Source organism: Lathamus discolor, chromosome 3 (genome assembly GCF_037157495.1).
Source record: "Lathamus discolor isolate bLatDis1 chromosome 3, bLatDis1.hap1, whole genome shotgun sequence".
NCBI lineage: Eukaryota > Metazoa > Chordata > Aves > Psittaciformes > Psittacidae > Lathamus > Lathamus discolor.
In genome coordinates this window covers 21,023,847-21,041,572 of record NC_088886.1, presented here as the reverse complement: position 1 = coordinate 21,041,572, position 17,726 = coordinate 21,023,847, and the positions used below count along the sequence as shown (strand labels likewise).

Genomic DNA, 17,726 nt, shown 5'->3' with positions numbered 1-17,726 from the left:
TGTCATTGACCTTCAAGAGATTTAATTATTTTCTGCATCTTCATGTGAGCCCTGTTATGTAAGGCTGAGATTTTGCAGTTGTTGAACAAAGCCGTGGGAGACTCTTGATTGACACACATTGTGCCAAAACAGAAAACGTTTACTCTTCTGTAACTAATGAAGGGAGGTGAGGGATCAAGTGGTGACTAATAATAAGAATTGGTCTCTGTGCTTTGAGCTAATCAGGAACAGCGTACATAGCTAAATGTCAGTGTGATATAGAAAGTGATGGATTCTACTGTATTGCTGGGGGAAAAAAAAAAGGGTATGTGGCTGAGACCACACGCCATAACACAGAGACAGTGCTTTAAAGCTTTTGAGACTTCTTGAAAACATGTCCTGGGGTTATCTCTTTATTGTCATTTGGAGGGTAGAGGAATTGTGCTTCCAAAGCTACTAAGAAAGATAAATACAGTGAGGTCTAGTGTCAGTGATGACAAACATCTTCTGAGAAAGTACTTCACTCAACACTAGAAATTTAATTCCTAAGAAAGCCTCTGTTTAAATACAAAGTACGTTTTCTATCAGTTGGACATACCTTGGTTTGTAATGAACAAAAGCGTGTGAAAGGTCTACTGCTGGGTCTTCTGTTGTGTTGGTGAGCGCAGGAGCAAGAGCAGGTGAGACAGAATGAACACGTCTGCCAAAATAGGTCTTAAGATGTATATTTTTAGCATTAAGAGTTCTTTGTTGGTTGTGGTTTTGACTGGTTTTGGTTGTGGGTTTTAAAAAATGAAGCAGAGGAAATAAGTTAGAAATCGATGTCCCTCTTCTTCAGGCTTACACTGGACCATGCTTTTCCCTCTTGTGGTTTTGTTTTTTTTGTGTGTGGGTTTTGGTTTTTTTTCTTTTTTCTTTTTTTTTTTTTAGTACTTTGCTTTAAGACTAAATATGGTAAATGCAAGAAAAAGGAAAGCCTTTTGTAGTACTTCTGTACAGTGTACTTTTGTCGTAGAACTTGGAGATGCTTGGCTGTATCGGCATGTGTAAGTGCTCACTGTGAAACAGTGTATTCTGTTGCACAAGATACGGCCATTCATCAGCCAGTGTGAGCCACAAGAGCTTCCAGTGTGCCAGGCTGGAATTGTATGAAACAATAAACACTGCGTTGGAAAAAAGCCCAGGAAAACTGTTGGCTTTGGGCATAGTTGCTTCCTATTGCAATGGAAGCTGCAGTGCAGTCCTTGGCAAATCTTGGGAATAAAGGCCTGTGTGGAATGCTACAACAGCAGTCTTGTTCATATTAGCTGCTCATGGAACATGGCCTTTCTGTAATTGAGGGAAGGTTAGGGTTTTGGGATGAACTTTGATTTAGTGGAAAAACTTTCAGAAGTAACATTACCATTGTTGTTTGGCAGAATGATATAGATTTAGATGGGTTGTTTGTGCCCTTCTGTAAGGCTATTATGGCTCTTGTTCCAAGCCTGTCTTGTTTCTACCCCTTGTGAAAAACATGGAGGCTTTAGAGGGACTTCTGGTTTTGGGTTTTTTTTTCTGACAAATCATCACTATCAGTCTTATTTGTTCCTAGCTCTTTAATTAATGCAGTTACTGTGTAATCAGTGGCATTTCCTCCATTATTTGATTTCCTGGATCCCCATGTGTTTTGTATGAATTAAATATATTAGTATTAAAGTAAATTAATCATCATTTATTCTGTATAAAACTGGCCATGTAACTGACCTAAGTGCAGAACATAATACTAGATGGCAAAATAAAGCCGATATAAGTTACACTTTTTTGAAACCATGTTTAAATGGTGATGTGTCATTGTTCTTCACACAAACGGGGGATTCTTCTGGTTTGTTTCTTTTTTTTGCCACCTTTTTCTCTTTTTTTTTTCCTTTTTTTCCTTTTATAATATAATAAGTACTGCTAGTATGCTAGAGAGATCCTAAATGAAAATATTTCCCCTACCTGGAAATTCTGTTTTCAGTATGGTTGATACGTTGGAGGGAAGGAATGCCATCCAGAGGGACCATGACACGCTTGTGAGGTGGGCTGATGCCAACCTTATGAAGTATAGCCAAGCCAAGTGCAAGGTCCTACACCTGGGTCGGAGCAATCCCAGGCACAGCTACAGACTGAGCAAAGAAGAGATTCAGAGCAGCCCTGCAGAAAAGGACTTGGGGGTGTTGGTTGATGAGAAAATGAACGTGAGCCGGGAGTGTGCGCTTGCAGCCCAGAAAGCCAACCGTATCCTGGGCTGCATCAAAAGGAGCGTGACCAGCAGGTCGAAAGAAGTGATCCTGCCCCTCTAATCTGCTCTTGTGAGATCTCACCTGGAGTATTGTGTGCAGTTCTGGTGTCCTCCACAGAAAAAGGACATGGAACTGCTGGAACAAGTCCAGAGGAGGGCCATGAGGTTGATCAGGGGACTGGAGCACCTACCGTATGGAGACAGGCTGAAAAGTTGGGGCTGTTCAGCCTGGAGAAGAGAAGGCTGCATGGAGACCTCATAGCAGCCTTCCAGTGCCTGAAGGGGGCCTATAGGGATGCTGGGGAGGGACTCTTCATTAGGGACTGTAATGATAGGACAAGGGGTAGTGGGTTAAAACTTAAAGAGGGGAAGTTTAGATTGGATATAAGGAGGAAGTTATTTACTGTAAGTATGGTGAGGCACTGGAACGGGTTGCCCAGGGAAGTTGTGAATGCTCCATCGCAGGCAGTGTTCAAGCGCAGGTTTGGCAGAGCCTTGTGTGGGATGGTTTAGTGTGAGGTGTCCCTGCCCATGGCAGGGGGGTTGGAACTAGGTGATCTTGAGGTCCTTTCCAACCCTAACTATTCCATGATTCTATGATTCTGTGTTGTGCAGTATGACATGAGTAATTTTATAGCTTTTAGGGCAAAAATTATTTGGCCCTGAAAATATTTTCCTCGTAAAAATATTAATGGTATTCTAACAGATGCATACATTCTAAGATTGAAGAGTTATTGGAGTGATGTTCTGGAAGACCTGGCTGCTTGCATCCTATTTGCATTTGATATATTCAGTACTGGCTAGGCAGTACCAGACTGGCTTTGCTGCTGGTCTCCAAACTGTCATGTCACAGTGGCATTGCTGCAGAGCTACTGCAGCTGCTGTCAGCAGGGTACCTTTTGATGAAAATGCTGTAAGAATAAAGATGTAAAAGTAGTTTGATTCTTAATGGAGAATGCATGTCTTTTAAAGGAGCGTATCTTTCATTCACAAATGTGTTCTTGCACAGTGTGTTTCATTCTTGTTTCCTGCACCTTGTTATTGTGAAGTACTCTTGCAGTTGTGCACACAGGTACCCACAGGCTCACTCCCCCCACCACAAAAGACAGCCTTTTCTCTCCCTTGGTGGTGGTGTCTTTGTGCTCAAATGCTTAGGCATGTATGTTTTTTCTAGATGGATTTCTTTGTAGCTGCTTCAACTCTGATGTGATTTATTTTCTTCCTAGCTCTCATGAAATACTGACCAAAAGGTGTGGAAAAGCAGCTCTTTCAAAGCTGTCCTTAAAAAGACGTTGAGTGTGCCACCAGGATGTTGAGGGGCATTTTTTTTGGTCAGAAGGGACCTGTGACTCCACTGTGTTTAATCCTTTTATATTCCTTGCTGCTGAAGCTTTTTTTTTTTCTTTAAGAAGAATTTTATTGAAGTAGGAATTAAAGGGGAAAAATGAGGGAGTGGAGCCATTCCTAATGCATTGTGGCTTGTGTTTTTTTGTGTGTTTTTTTTTTTTGTGTGTTTTTTGTTTGTTTGTTTGTTTTGGTTGGTTGGTTGGTTTTTTTTGGCAAACAAACCCTGCGTAGAAGGCTTGCCACACTAAGGTGATGGGGAGAAGACCTGCATCCTGCCTTGTGGATGTCAAAGTAGGTATTTCTACAGAAGCAGTGTACACTATTTAATTGGGTTCCCTTTTGCTAGGATTGTAATGTGGTACTATGTTGCTTCCCTCCTCTGTGTGTGTCCGTCCTGTTCCCCCCAACCCCCCCCCATGCCATTTATGTCTCAGATTTGGCTCATGTTTCTTTGTGTGTTTAAAAAAGTGCCTTTTTCTAGAAGGAGAGTTTATGTATTATTAATTTGTGACATCTGATTTGGGTTGTGCAAAGAAAATGTACAGATGCCGTTGCCTTGTGGCTGAATCTGGAATTTCAGAATTTATAAATTTTTTTTAATTCCCTGTCACTGTGAGAGCAGATTTATTAATTTAGGTGGTAGTCTCCTTTGTAGGATACCCATCAAGCAGTTAGGGGGGATGGTGGGGTGGATTTTTGTCCTGAACTCTCCCCATGAACCCCTTGTTTCCTTCAGTTATTGTCTTCTTTTCCTCTTCAAACTGTTTATTTCAAGGAGAAACCTATGTCCTTCTGCTGTGTATTGTTTAGTTGGTTATGTGATCAACGCAGCTCACTGTCTCCCCAGCAGTAACCTCTTTCTGCTGATGCTTGCTTCAACAGACAGTGGGCTTTTAAATGATAGTTCAACTTATTAGAGAAGGTTATCAAATGGCATCTACTTTGCACATGTTAAGAGGGTGTTCTGAAGGAAAAAATGGTATCTTGCATTTCTTTGTAATTTCGGTGTTGTGGAAAAAGGTCAGTGTTGTATAACTGGGAGTTGCATTAATGCAGTGTTCTTTATCTCTGAATGTGCTTAGTTTGAAGCAGAAAATCAATGTCTTTTCAGCCTTTGACTCCCTGAAGGATTGTATTGCCTCGTATGGTACTGTAGAGGACCCTAGTTTGGTTTGTGTGATCAGCTTGTCCTGAATCAGCTGATCAGCTCGCTTCATGATGGTCAATTTATTTATTTACTTATTTCAAATCAGCTAGTAGGTGCTTGAAAATCAGTGTATGAAACTGTAGCTTAACAGGCGTTTTCTACATCCTGGGCTATTGTAATTTCAGTGCATATTCAGGGATGAATATGTTACTATTAAAATGTTCTTCTCTTGCCCCTGGGAAAATGTAAGTAGATAGCACTTCACTGAGGCACAGGTTTCTCTCTACTGGTAGGTACTGAAGTTGTGATAGACCTTTTGATAACTTTAAGCTAGTTCTTGTATGCTGTTGCTGTCCCGAGTGTGGTAAAACATTGCAGCAGGTTTAAATCACTAGGCCTGATGTTTTTTTCAATATCTTTGTTTTAGAGATCACTTCAATCTCTAATTAATTGTACTTTTGCCTGCAGATCTGTGTTTGAGTATAAAAGTTAAGGAGCTAGCTTGTGTTTTAACTGCCTCTCCTTTTATGGTGTGCTTTAGCTTTAGTTTGCAGGGTAGCAACAGGTACTGAGAAAATGAGATTTTTATTTAGCTAGAAATTAACATTGTTGCATTTAAAGCTGGGGAGTTCTAAAGTGGTGTGTGGTACAACTGACAGCCAGTTGCCAGTTCTGTTTCTCAGAGCCTTAGAACTTCTTGCTCATGTGGGAAAGAAATCTTAGAGCTTGTATTACGGGTAGAGTTGCCGTATTTCTCTTCAGGCTGCCAAAGCTTTGTTACCTTGCTGGCACTAGGTAGGTAGGTTCACTGTTGTTGCATTCCTAAGGCTGTCTTGAGCTGGGACTCCAAAGACCTAATATACTCTGATTTGCAAAATTAATATCCTGAAGTTTGATAAAATATTTGTGTGTTTTATTTTTCATACATGTACCCTCTAGGCTTCTTTTAAACTTTCTAAGTTTGTGTGCTGCCTTAAAGGAACTGCTAAAGTCAGACATCCATTAAGTAGTACAAGGCTGGTATGAAGACACACAATGATTGTGCCAAGATGTGGTTTATCAAGAGGCTTGAGCAAACCCATCTAAGCAGTTCTGCCTAAAGGGCTGACAAGGCTGTGTCTTTCTTCCTTTGTCTCTTGTCCTTTTCCTCACCAGTCCCAAACACTGTACACACTCCTGCCTCACCTTTCCTACTGGCACTAGCACATGTGACAGCACAGTCACCCAGATCAGCTCCCTGATTTAACTGAAGATTTATACCCTAGCCATTTGCTGCATTGCTTCTCACCTGAGCAGGAGAGGTAAATTAGCAGTGCTCCCGAGACAGGCAAGAAAGTGGTTCAGCATCACTGAACCTCAAGTTTTCTAAGAGTTTAATAGATATGGCAAATGCGGGAGATCCTGGAGGAAAAGAAATATTATTTTGCTTTGGGTTTCTGATCATTGGTTTTGCAACTAACAGTTGGTTCAAAGTTTTTTTTAGGGTTTTGGTTGCATAGAGAGTTTCCTTGTCTTTGGAGGCATAGAAAGGATCATGGGGATGCATAATGGTATGACAGAGTTGCTGTCTTTGCTTAATCATTTGCTTTCCGGTACAAGAACACTCCCTCTTGCTGTCCCAGAGTACTTCTAGTGTTTAGCATTCACTCAAACTTCTAGGAGGATGTGTTTGCTGGAAAAGTTATTTGGGGATTTGAACTGCCAGAAGTATGTGAAAGAGTAGGTGCAGAGTGCTGACAATTTGGTTTGGCCAGAGCTTTGTCGTGGTGTGTGAGTGTGTGTATTCATATGTCCATACCCTCTTCAAATCAAGGATATGGTGTGGACACTTTATGTTTTCGAAAGGCCGAAAAATATGGGCATGGCATTAGGTACTCTTACTAAGCAAGGTGAATTTTGAGATGTTGTATGTGATGGTCATGAAGAAAGAGAATTGGTAATACCCCGATTTAATTTTTAGCCATTTAGTTTTAATATATATTTGTCTAATGACCTACTGCTATTTTGAACCAAAATTAACAGCCCTACTTTACAGTAGTGTTTGCTTTAAATCCATCCTCACCAACTTTCTATTTTCATTGCGGCTGAAGGTATAGAGAAAGTTTCAAATTAGTCCAATATCTTATGTAACTGCACAGTGCTTTCTGGGTAGTAACTGTCTTTTTTTAACATTCCTAGGGACTTTCTTCCACGAGGTTCTGGAATTGTAACAAGACGACCATTGGTCCTGCAACTGATCACTGCCAAAACAGGTAACCTCCTTCTCTCTTTGGCTAAATGCCTGAACAAAGTGCTGATGTACTTCAGCAAGAGCAAACAAAAAAAGTATGGGAAAACTTAGCAGTGTCAAGAAAGGTGCAACTAGGCTGCCTGTAACCAAGGACCACTGCTTCAAAACTGTATGCTCATGACCACCTAATCTCATTGTTTTATCTGCGAAAACATTAAAATCTAAATCCTTGAGCACATAGTAAATTTAATTCAAGATCAAACTTGAGGCAGTGGAGAAACATTACATACAAAGTGTCTTAGAAATTAGCTTTGGTTTATTCATTTCTTGAGGAGCTTTACAGTTGTACTGGTTAACATTCCAAAATTGCTCTACCTTTAACTTTTGCTCCACTACACACAGATTTGATTCCACACAGCTTGTTTTCATGACTTGTCTGTTTTGGTTGGGCTCACTGCACTAAGTAGAGCAGAAGGTAGACTGGGGGAGAACAACGCTTCTGTGTATTTGTCTGGTCAAAAATAAAAATACAGTATGTGTATACTACTGAGTTATGTGGCATATTGAGATTTTAATCAGAATTCACCACTTTAATTGCCCCTTGGTTGAGTACAATGTGCTGTTATGTAGCGTAGTTCCCTAACATATATAAAGGCACCTATGGTTTTCCATCATTAAGTTTTTGTTGTTGTTACTTCTAAACCTATGTAAGCAACAAACTAACTTTTTTACTATTGATTTCTACTTAACATGGTAAAAAGAAATAACATCCAAACCAGAATTTCAGAATAACAAGTGGTCTTTAAATTATGGAACATGATGAAGCTGGGGAAGAAACAAAATTGAAGCTGCCTGTAGAACTTTAGTCTGCCTCTGTGTGAGGTGTAATTAAGTTTTTACATGCATGTATTTTCCTAAAAGGTCTTTTTGTTGTTCGTCAGGAAGATATACTTCAGTCTGCTCAGGCTCTAGTTTTTTCCTGAATTACTGCTTCTAAAGCTGATTTTTACTTTCAATGCCTCTATGAAATTTTCCATAGTGTTTATACTGTGTAAGGGAGCAGGAAAACTGGAATCCAGTATTTCTGTATGCTCAGCTTAGAAATGTTAGGATTTTCAAGTGTGTTATATGCTTAAGGTACTTAATATTAAAAGATGAAGTTCATTTTAGTTGGAGATATGAACACTTGTTATTTCTGCATATCTGGCTTTTGATCTGACAGAGAATGCAGAAATGCATGGATAAGGCCTACTATAGAGAATCTTCATCTAATTTTCCCAGCACCATGTGAAAGCAGCAGAAAAAAAAGAATCGAGCTCCATGATAGCAATACTAACAAAATGGCTTATGCGGGGACATACAAATTAGTAAGTAAAGTCTTACACTCTAACCTCAAGTGGTTAAATACTTATTCTTAGACATCCATCCTAAATTTACCTCAACTGGTCTGTACTGTCCTATTTTGTAAAATCGTCATAATTTGGCTTGGTTGTTAAGGAGGCAATGAAAGCGCTTCTCTCTGTCTGGTATTTTCCCCATTAATATGTTTACATAGTATTACTAGATTTAGGGAGGCCTCTAGGTTTTCGTGTAGGTACCTTCTCTGCTGAAAAACAGTTCTTCATTATAACTTAACACGATAAAAACTTTAAGAATTCTGGAGAGCTCGGCTTCAGCGTAATTTTGTTTCCTGAATGGCAAGACTTATTTCCCCCTTTGGGAAGTGTGTTTCTGTTTGGAATTAGCTGCCAAGACCTTTAAAATGCAAGCTTTAATTATTTTGTTACTTTCTTTAAACTTTGTTCCACTGTTACTGTTTTTGCTGGTGAAATTCCAAATAACTTTATCTTTTAGACCACCTTTATCTTTCTGAACTAATTAAAAAAAAAGGAAAAGAAAGAAAACTGCTTAGAGAAGCACAGTGTTCTTTCACAGGAAGCAGATGATGAACTGATTTTTATCAAGTCCATAATTATCTAAAATGTTATAGAAAGTAGAGGACTGTATCAGCTTCTTGCTGCTGTAACAAGCTTAACTGATCTGTAATCCTAGGACCTTTCTTGACTCTTTTAAAAGTAACTTAAGATTTTTCCTTAGGAGGGAAGTGGTACTTTCTATATAGGCATGCAGAGATGACTGCAAGATATTTTAGCAATATTTTGCAACTGGCTGAGAATATTTTTGGAATGTGAATTTGATTGACTGAGGAGGTTAAAGCTTCATTTGAGTCACTGCACTAAGGGATAAAGATTGGTAGTTGAAGGGAAAGCTTAACCACTCATTATTAGGGTTATACATGTCACTGAAGGATGCAGCCCCTGAGGAGTTATCAGGAGTCCTCCAGCATTTGAAAGATCTGACATATCTAGATAAAGAGTGGTTACTCCTGCGATTATGGAAAGGGTAACATGAAACAATTCACTACCAAGAAATTTATCTCATGAGATGTGGAGTGGGTTTTGGTTTGTTTTTTTTTCTATAAGAACTTTTTTTACTTCTTCTTAAAAAATAATCCGTGTAATTAGTACAAAGCTATTTTATAGCAACCTGTTGACCTCCTTTAATCATATTTTGATGGCAACAGTACAATTCCCAAATGGCTTTATGCCATTTGCACTTCACAGAATCACAGAATCACAGAATCCCAAGGGTTGGAAGGGACCTAAAAAGATCATCTAGTCCAACCCCCCCGCAAGAGCAGGGTAACCTACAGTACATCACACAGGAACTTGTCCAGGCGGGCCTTGAATATCTCCAGTGTAGGAGACTCCACAACCCCCCTGGGCAACCTGTTCCAGTGCTCTGTCACTCTTACAGTAAAGAAGTTCTTCCTGATGTTAACGTGGAACTTCCTATGTTCCAGTTTACACCCATTGCCCCTTGTCCTATCACTGGATATCACTGAAAAAAGCCTAGCTCCATCATCCTGACACCTACCCTTCACATATTTGTAAACATTGATGAGGTCACCCCTCAGTCTCCTCTTTTGCAAGCTAAAGAGACCCAGCTCCCTCAGCCTCTCCTCATAAGGGAGATGTTCCACTCCCTTAATCATCTTTGTGGCTCTGCGCTGGACTCCTTCAAGCAATTCCCTGTCCTTCTTGAACAGAGGGGCCCAGAACTGGACGCAATATTCCAGATGCGGCCTCACCAAGGCTGAGTAGAGGGGGAGGAGAACCTCTCTTGACCTACTAACCACTCCCTTTCTAATGCACCCTAAGATGCCATTTGCCTTCTTGGCCACAAGAGCACATTGCTGGCTCATGGTCATCCTCCTATCCACCAGGACCCCCAGGTCCCTTTCCCCTTCACTACTTTCCAGCAGGTCAACCCCCAACCTGTACTGGTACATGGGGTTGTTCTTCCCCAGATGCAAGACTCTACACTTGCCCTTGTTAAATTTCATAAAGTTTCTCCCCGCCCAACTCTCCAGCCTGTCCAGGTCTCGCTGAATGGCAGCACAGTCCTCTGGTGTGTCAGCCACTCCTCCCAGTTTTGTGTCATCAGCAAACTTGCTGAGGGTGCACTCAGTTCCCTCATCCAGGTCATTGATGAAAATATTAAACAGCACCGGTCCCAGCACCGACCCCTGGGGAACTCCACTAGTCACAGACCTCCAGCTAGATTCTGTGCCATTGACCACAACTCTCTGCCTTCTTCCTTTCAACCAGTTCTCGATCCACCTCACTACTTGATCGTCAAGCCCACACTTCCTTAGCTTATCTATGAGGATGCTGTGGGAGACAGTATCAAATGCCTTACTGAAATCAAGAAAAACTACATCTACCGCTCTACCATCATCCCTCCACCTAGTCACTTCCTCATAGAAGGCTATAAGGTTGGTCATACATGACTTCCCCCTCATAAAACCATGTTGGCTGTTCTTAATGACCCCCTCATCCTTGATATGCCTAGTGATGGAGTCAAGAATAAGTTGTTCCATCATCTTTCCAGGGATGGAGGTAAGGCTGACCGGTCTATAATTACCCGGGTCCTCCTTCTTGCCCTTCTTATAGATTGGTGTGACCTTTGCCATCCGCCAATCCTCAGGCACCTCGCCCGTTTCCCACGACTTACCAAAGATGATGGAAAGTGGCCTAGCAATGACCTCCGCCAGCTCCCTCAGCACCCGTGGGTGCATTCCATCCGGACCCATCGATTTACAGATGTCCAGTTTGCATAGCTGATCCCTAACCCAATCCTCATCTACCAAAGCAAACTCCTCCTTTGTCCTGACTCCTTCTGGGGCTATAGAAATCCGGGGCCCTCGGGGAGAGTCTGCAGGAGTAAAGACAGAGGCAAAGAAGGCATTCAGCACCTCTGCCTTCTTTATATCCTCTGTCTCCAGGGTACCCACTTCGTTCAGCAGTGGGCCTATATTGCCTCTTGTTTTAGTTTTATTTGCTATGTATTTGAAGAAGCCCTTTCTATTGTCTTTAACCCGACTAGCAAGATTGAGTTCCAAGGAGGCCTTAGCTGTCCTAATTGCCTCCCTACATCCTCTAACAACTGTCCTATATTCCTCCCAAGCGGCCAGCCCCTCCTTCCATAATCCATAGATTCTCCTTTTCCACTTGAGTTTGCCCAGCAGCTCCTTGTTTAACCACGCCGGTCTCCTAGATCCCTTACTTGACTTCCTACTCATTGGGACGCTCCGATCCTGAGCTTGGAAGAAGCGGTCCTTGAATGCTAACCAACTATCTTGAGCCCCTTTACCGCCTAGTACACTTTCCCATGAGACTTCCCTTAGCAGTTGACTGAAGAGGCCAAAGTTGGCCCTTCGGAAATCCAGAACTGTGGCTTTGCTAGGTATTCTATTCCTCCCACACAGGATCCTAAACTCCACCATCTCATGGTCACTGCAGCCAAGGCTGCCATTGACCGTCACCACTTCGACCAAACCCTCCTTGTTGGCGAGTACTAAATCTAGCAGCGCTGCTCCCCTAGTTGGTACGTCCACCATTTGCATTAAGAAATTATCATCAATGCACTCGAGGAACCTCCTAGACTGTGAATGACTGGCTGTGTGAGTCTTCCAGCAAATATCGGGGTAGTTAAAGTCCCCCACGACGACTAAGGCATGTAGTCGCGAGGCTACTTCCAGTTGCCTGTAGAAAGCCTCATCAACTCCTTTGTCCTGATCAGGAGGTCTGTAATAGACCCCCACAACTGTATCACCCGTGCCAGTCAGCCCCTTGATTCGTACCCACAGACATTCCACTTGCTCCTCATCCAACCCCGGACAGAACTCAATACATTCTAGTTGCTCTCTCACGTAAAGAGCAACTCCACCACCTCGCTTCGCTGACCTATCTTTCCTAAAAAGGACATAGCCATCCATGACCACATTCCAGTCATGTGAACTGTCCCACCATGTCTCTGTAATCGCCACTAGATCATAACCTTTAGCCCGCACACAGACTTCTAACTCCTCCTGTTTATTCCCCATGCTGCGTGCATTGGTGTACAGGCATTTCAGGGAGCCAGTCCTAGTACCCTTTTTCCCCTGTGGGACAGGGTCTAAAGAGCTATCCTTTCCCACAAGTGAAACAAGAGATTGATAGTCCTCCTTAGCCCGCCATCCTTCAATCCCTAGCATGTTCCTCTTGGGCTTGTCCCCAACAGGCCCAGTTAAATCCCCTCCCCCCTTCATAACTAGTTTAAAGCCCTGTCAATAAGCCCTGCTAACTCCTGCCCCAAAACCCTTTTTCTTCTCTGGGACTGGTGTATCCCGCCTGTCACCAGCAAACCAGGTGTCCCATACAGCAGCCCGTGACTGAAAAACCCAAACCCCTGCCTTTGGCACCAGTCACGTAGCCATACATTAACCTGCAGAGTCTTCTTATATATCCCTTCACCCTCGCTTGCAACAGGTACGGAGGCAAACACCACTTGCGCTCCAGACCCTTTAACCAGCCGTCCCAGGGCCCTGTAGTCTCTCTTCATTGCCCTTACGTTCCTCGTAATAATTTCGTCACTGCCAACCTGAAAAACCAGCAGTGGGTAGTAGTCAGACGGCTGCACCAGTTCAGAGAGCTTCTTTTTAACATCTCTAATCCGAGCCCCAGGCAGGCAGCAGACCTCCCTGTGGGGTGGATCCGGTCGACAAATGGGCCCTTCTGTTCCCCTCAGAAGGGAGTCACCCACCACAATTACTCTTCTTTTCTTCTTGGTTGGGGAAGTTCTGAGGTATGTGGGTGAGTGACTAGCCCTGGGTGACTCACTAGATAGATTTGCCTCACCATCTCCATTCACCTGGCCCTGAATTTCCAAGACCTCGTACCTGTTATTCAAGGGCAACTGGGAGGGAGGAAGGGATTGTGAGGGTTTTCGCTTACCTCTCCGAGGAGGAACCTCCCTCCATCCATCCTTGTCCATTAAGCTCTCTCCTTCTGTCTGATGGTAGGAGGGAAGGGGATCCATAGCTTGTTGAACCACTTCCCTCTGCCCTTGCCTTAGGGTGTGGTTCCACCACATCCATGCACATACTGTACTCTGCTGAAATCTTAGAGGCAAAGACAAAGGTTTTAATTAAATATTGTAACTAACAAGTCAGTCTTTACTAGTGATGACTATTTTCTTCTGAGTGTGATAATATGAGAAATACCTAGTAGCATAGAATAAGTCAGAATATGGATGTTAAAAATAATTTACAGTCCTCTGAAGGACCCTGACTTGTCCTTGACTATCCTACTTTGCAGTCTTTTTTGGGACTGCCCGACTGCATTTCAGATGAAATTGCAAATGTGGCCTGTACCCAATAAATTAATGTACTAGCTAGAGGCGGAAGGGGTGGGGGGAGTAATCTCCATTTTGTAAATATTTTGAGGTTCCAAGATGTCTTCTTGCAGCTAAAGGCTGATGCTCGTTACTTGTCCCAAAGTAGTTCATTGGCAGCCCTTTAGGTAGGGTCACAAATTTTCATTCCTATTCTTCATCTCGTATTTTTGATTCAGTTGCTCTTCTTCTACTAAAGAAAAGTACTATATACATTCTCTTGCTGGAAGAGAGAATTGGACTAAACAAGCATGCAGTGTTTGTTCTGTAATAAGCAGGCCTAAATTCTGGTAAATCAGCTTTCCTTCCTTCCCAGAAGGAAAATGTCCTACCTGGCTTGCCAAGCAACCCACATGCACTTTGATATTCTTTCTGGTCACTGCATTTGGTCCTGAGCAATTCCACAATGTTGGCAATGTCCAGTGTCAGGTCTAACAAGAGTCTTGTGCCTTTGTTGCTAGTCTCTGAAGGAGCTCTGAGTACAGAATAGTTCTTGAGAAAATAGTCCTGTCTGGGAAGATGCAGTTCAGTGAGTTTTTAGAAGGCACAGGTGTGGACATGGTGCTGGTAGCCAGGAGGCTCTCTGATGGAGAACTTCAGGTTTCACATGGCAAGACTGGTGATAAATTAGCTTAGCCATTCTGAGGGTGTACATGGGAGGAATTTCACCTGCTTTTTTCCTGGGTGAGAAGTTGCATGTGAGGACACTTTATTTTGTTAGACTGATGTCTAAATTCAGGTAAAAACCATGCTGGTTCTTTCAGTATTTGTCTGCTGTTGTGTGAGATACAGGGGAGTTTATTCTTTCTCAGTAGACACCACGTGTTTCAAATACTAAATGGTTGTGATATTTCAGCAGTTACCAGTGAGTCTAGAGGGCTGATCTTTCACTTTCTTACTCATGATTCCTTTTCAGGTGGAGGAATGCATTACATATTCCTGTAGTTATACTTTTATAAGGATTTTTCCCTGTCTGTGTTTTGAGATCTAAGTGCTGGCACACAGCTGACAAGAATTTTTAGGCAGCATTAGTGTTCACTAGTCTTAAAGCAACTTAACTGAATTCTGTGTAAGGTATGTTAGTTCCATTTCAGCTCTTAATCTTCCCTCTGCAAGTTTTGCAGTAAGCATGCTAACCTGTAGTAATTTGTCATGTGTTACCATAATTAATTAAAGGAGTTGTGTGTTTGGTTTTTTTTTTATTTTATTTTTGTTTCAGGTTTTTTCCCCCCACGTATTCCATCTAAATTAGGCAACTTGTTCTTCTTGCTGTGCTGTCTCCTGCCTGTGGAAGTGAGATAATTATCTAGATTTCTTCAGATTGGGTAGTCTGCTTTTTAAACAGCACTGACAACAAAAAATGTACTGGGGTTTTAGTTGAAGCTTTAGTTCTTCTGTTTGTTAAAAATACGTTGCCTACTATATAAAGCCTGTTATTTGTTATTTACATGTTAAAATGCCTTGGCTCTAGGAGGGCTATTTTCCTCATTTTGATAACTGCTTTTGGAGGGATTTTGGATTTTCTTCATGGTCTTGCTTCAGTTTCTTTGCTAAAGAAGTGTCAGATTAACAGATTTTGAAAATTATTGAGGTAGACATTTTTAGATGAGTCATATGTACAATGCACACTTTTGTTTCAGTTCTGTTAATTAGAGCACTTAAATGGAAAGTAAATCACATGAGGTTCAAAAGTCATTCTGCTATTTTTTTTTTCCTGAAGTCTTGCTGGTGCTCTCTTCTAATGAAATTGCTGAGCTTTAAAGCAAGTCTTTTGTTGAGACTACTCCTCAAGCATACCCATCTTTTATTGCCATCTGGTGGCAAAACCAGTCCTCTAACAGAAAATGACATTTACAAAAAGAACCTTAGATTGGTTGTTTCAGCTAACATGATTTTAGAGATTTCAGCAGCGGTAAGGCATTTGGAGGTCTTGAAGGACAAAAACTAGAAAGATGCCACAATGCCAGTGGTTGGGGAGAGGCTGGACACTTACCAGGGAAGGAAGGAATACAGTGGCTGCTGACTTATGGGTCCCATTTTCTGGCAGTTACTCATTCAGGTAATGAACAGGGATTCTGTAGAGACCAGTCAAGATGTTGGAGTTGCATACCTGAAAAGGTAAAATGTGGCACCACTATGGGGAAAAGGTGGTAGTGACTGGTGTCCCCTTCCCTAGACAGTGAAATACTCATCACCCAAACAGGCCTGATAAGCTGGAAAAGGGATAGCACTGCTGCTCTGAAACCTGAATTTAAGCTGATAGTGTAAGGTTGCAGAAACTGCAGACCTTCCTTGCTGCTATTTATGTGTGTGTACTAATAACAGTGTCTGGAGCAACCTTGAGCTGATCAGCAGTGACTGCTGATGTCTGGCAGCATGAATTTGAGGCTTCAACCAGTTCTCCTATCAGCACCCTCAAACAGTGTATGGGCTTCAGGTCATGTCTGGAAAAATTAATTGTCCCACAAATACTTGGTTTTGTAAGTGTGTTTTCCTGGGAAGTTTTGTTTTCTTGATCCTCAGTTGTTGCTCGCTCAGTGACATCAGGAAAGATGGAATCCACTTACTGAAAGACTGGGAAATAGCTCTAAATGTGCCAGTATTCAAAAAATTATAATACAGAAAAATGACAGAAAAATCAAAGCTCACTTTTAGAAAAAAAGAGATCTGTAATTAGTTATTAAATAACAATTTGAAAGGTACTTGAGATGCATAACAGTCAACACAGTCAACAGAAAGATCCTTGTCATAATCAGTATAATTTTATTTTTTTGTTACAGGGTAGCAGGCTTGTAAATAAAGGTGTGCTAGGTGTCTTGTCTTGGGTAGAGTAAGGCTGTAAATTATCTTGCATGGTTCTTTATTATATTAAACAATTTCAGGAAACCCGGTCTATAAGGGATTCTTGTAAGATGGATGCACAGTTGTTTAGAGTGGAAGGGATATCCCTCCAGGTCATGTTCGATATATTGTATTACTGATAGGATGAAAGAACATAGCATGTTTAATAAGTTTATATTTGGCAAATATGAGCAAGAGTCTGAAATACACTGCAGGGTAGAACTGGAATCTAAATTGCTTGCAAAGGAAAAAAACTGCCTCAAAAGCAGGAAGAAGTTCACCTGGGATGAGGGCTGTTTCTGTACTGAAAGATTAGTGTTTAGATGGCTAGTTTTCAGAAAAGAACCTGGTGATTGCAGTGGACCCCTATGAGAGCCCAACTCACTGATGTTATGCTGTTTTAAAATACAGAAGTAAATATTGTATGAGATGTATCAACAGAAATGCAGTTTTAAACTTAGTTCTACCTTTTTTCAGTCTTGGAAAGATCTTTGTGAGCTCTGCCTCTGTAGCGTTCAGAAGAATGCCTGGAGAATATCTGTAAATCATTGAAGGTTTAGAATGCATGATGTGTAGAGGAAGATTGAAAGAAGAGAGATACATTTCTTCTTCAGAACATTTTCAAGAATATGAAAGACTATTGAATCAAAAAGAGTGCTTATCTTTCTCCTCTGGCATGAGTGTCTACCCTTAAAATTAAGCATTTCAGTGGTTCCTAAGGGCATGACCTGGTATTTTATGTTCTTTACTTTCATCAGATCTACACTATTTAAATTTTATTTTTTTTTTTAATAAATCTCTTATGCTGCAATATTCTTGTCATCCTTTGCACTGACAGGATATTCTGTATTTTCTTCAGAAAATACCAGGGTACTTCTATTTCTTGTAGCCTGGTGGCTGCTTGAAACTAGCAGTGGGATGTCTGAGTTCTCAATATTTTATTTGCAGCATGGTAGAAGAGCTAGAGAAATGGAGAATTAGAAGAGAGATTATAGATTGGATAAGGCAACAAGGGCTTTTGATACTGCCTCTGTTCAGTGAAGAACTGATGAATGATTTGACAAATTTGGTGGCCTTCTATGATGGGGCTACAGAACTGGTGGACAAGGGTAGAGCAGTTGATGTTATCTACCTGGACTTGTGCA

The 17,726-nt window shown here is 41.5% G+C and overlaps 1 protein-coding gene across 4 annotated transcripts in view; it reads left to right on the top strand.

The window, feature by feature from the left end:
* The window catches only part of DNM3 (dynamin 3), a 187,710-nt gene that overhangs the window by 9,638 nt on the left and 160,346 nt on the right, over positions 1–17,726 (top strand). For all 4 annotated transcript variants that reach the window (XM_065673955.1, XM_065673956.1, XM_065673954.1 and 1 more), the window contains exon 2: positions 6,912–6,985. In XM_065673955.1, coding sequence (XP_065530027.1) covers positions 6,912–6,985 — 74 coding nt within the window. The remainder of the gene's footprint in view (positions 1–6,911; positions 6,986–17,726) is intronic.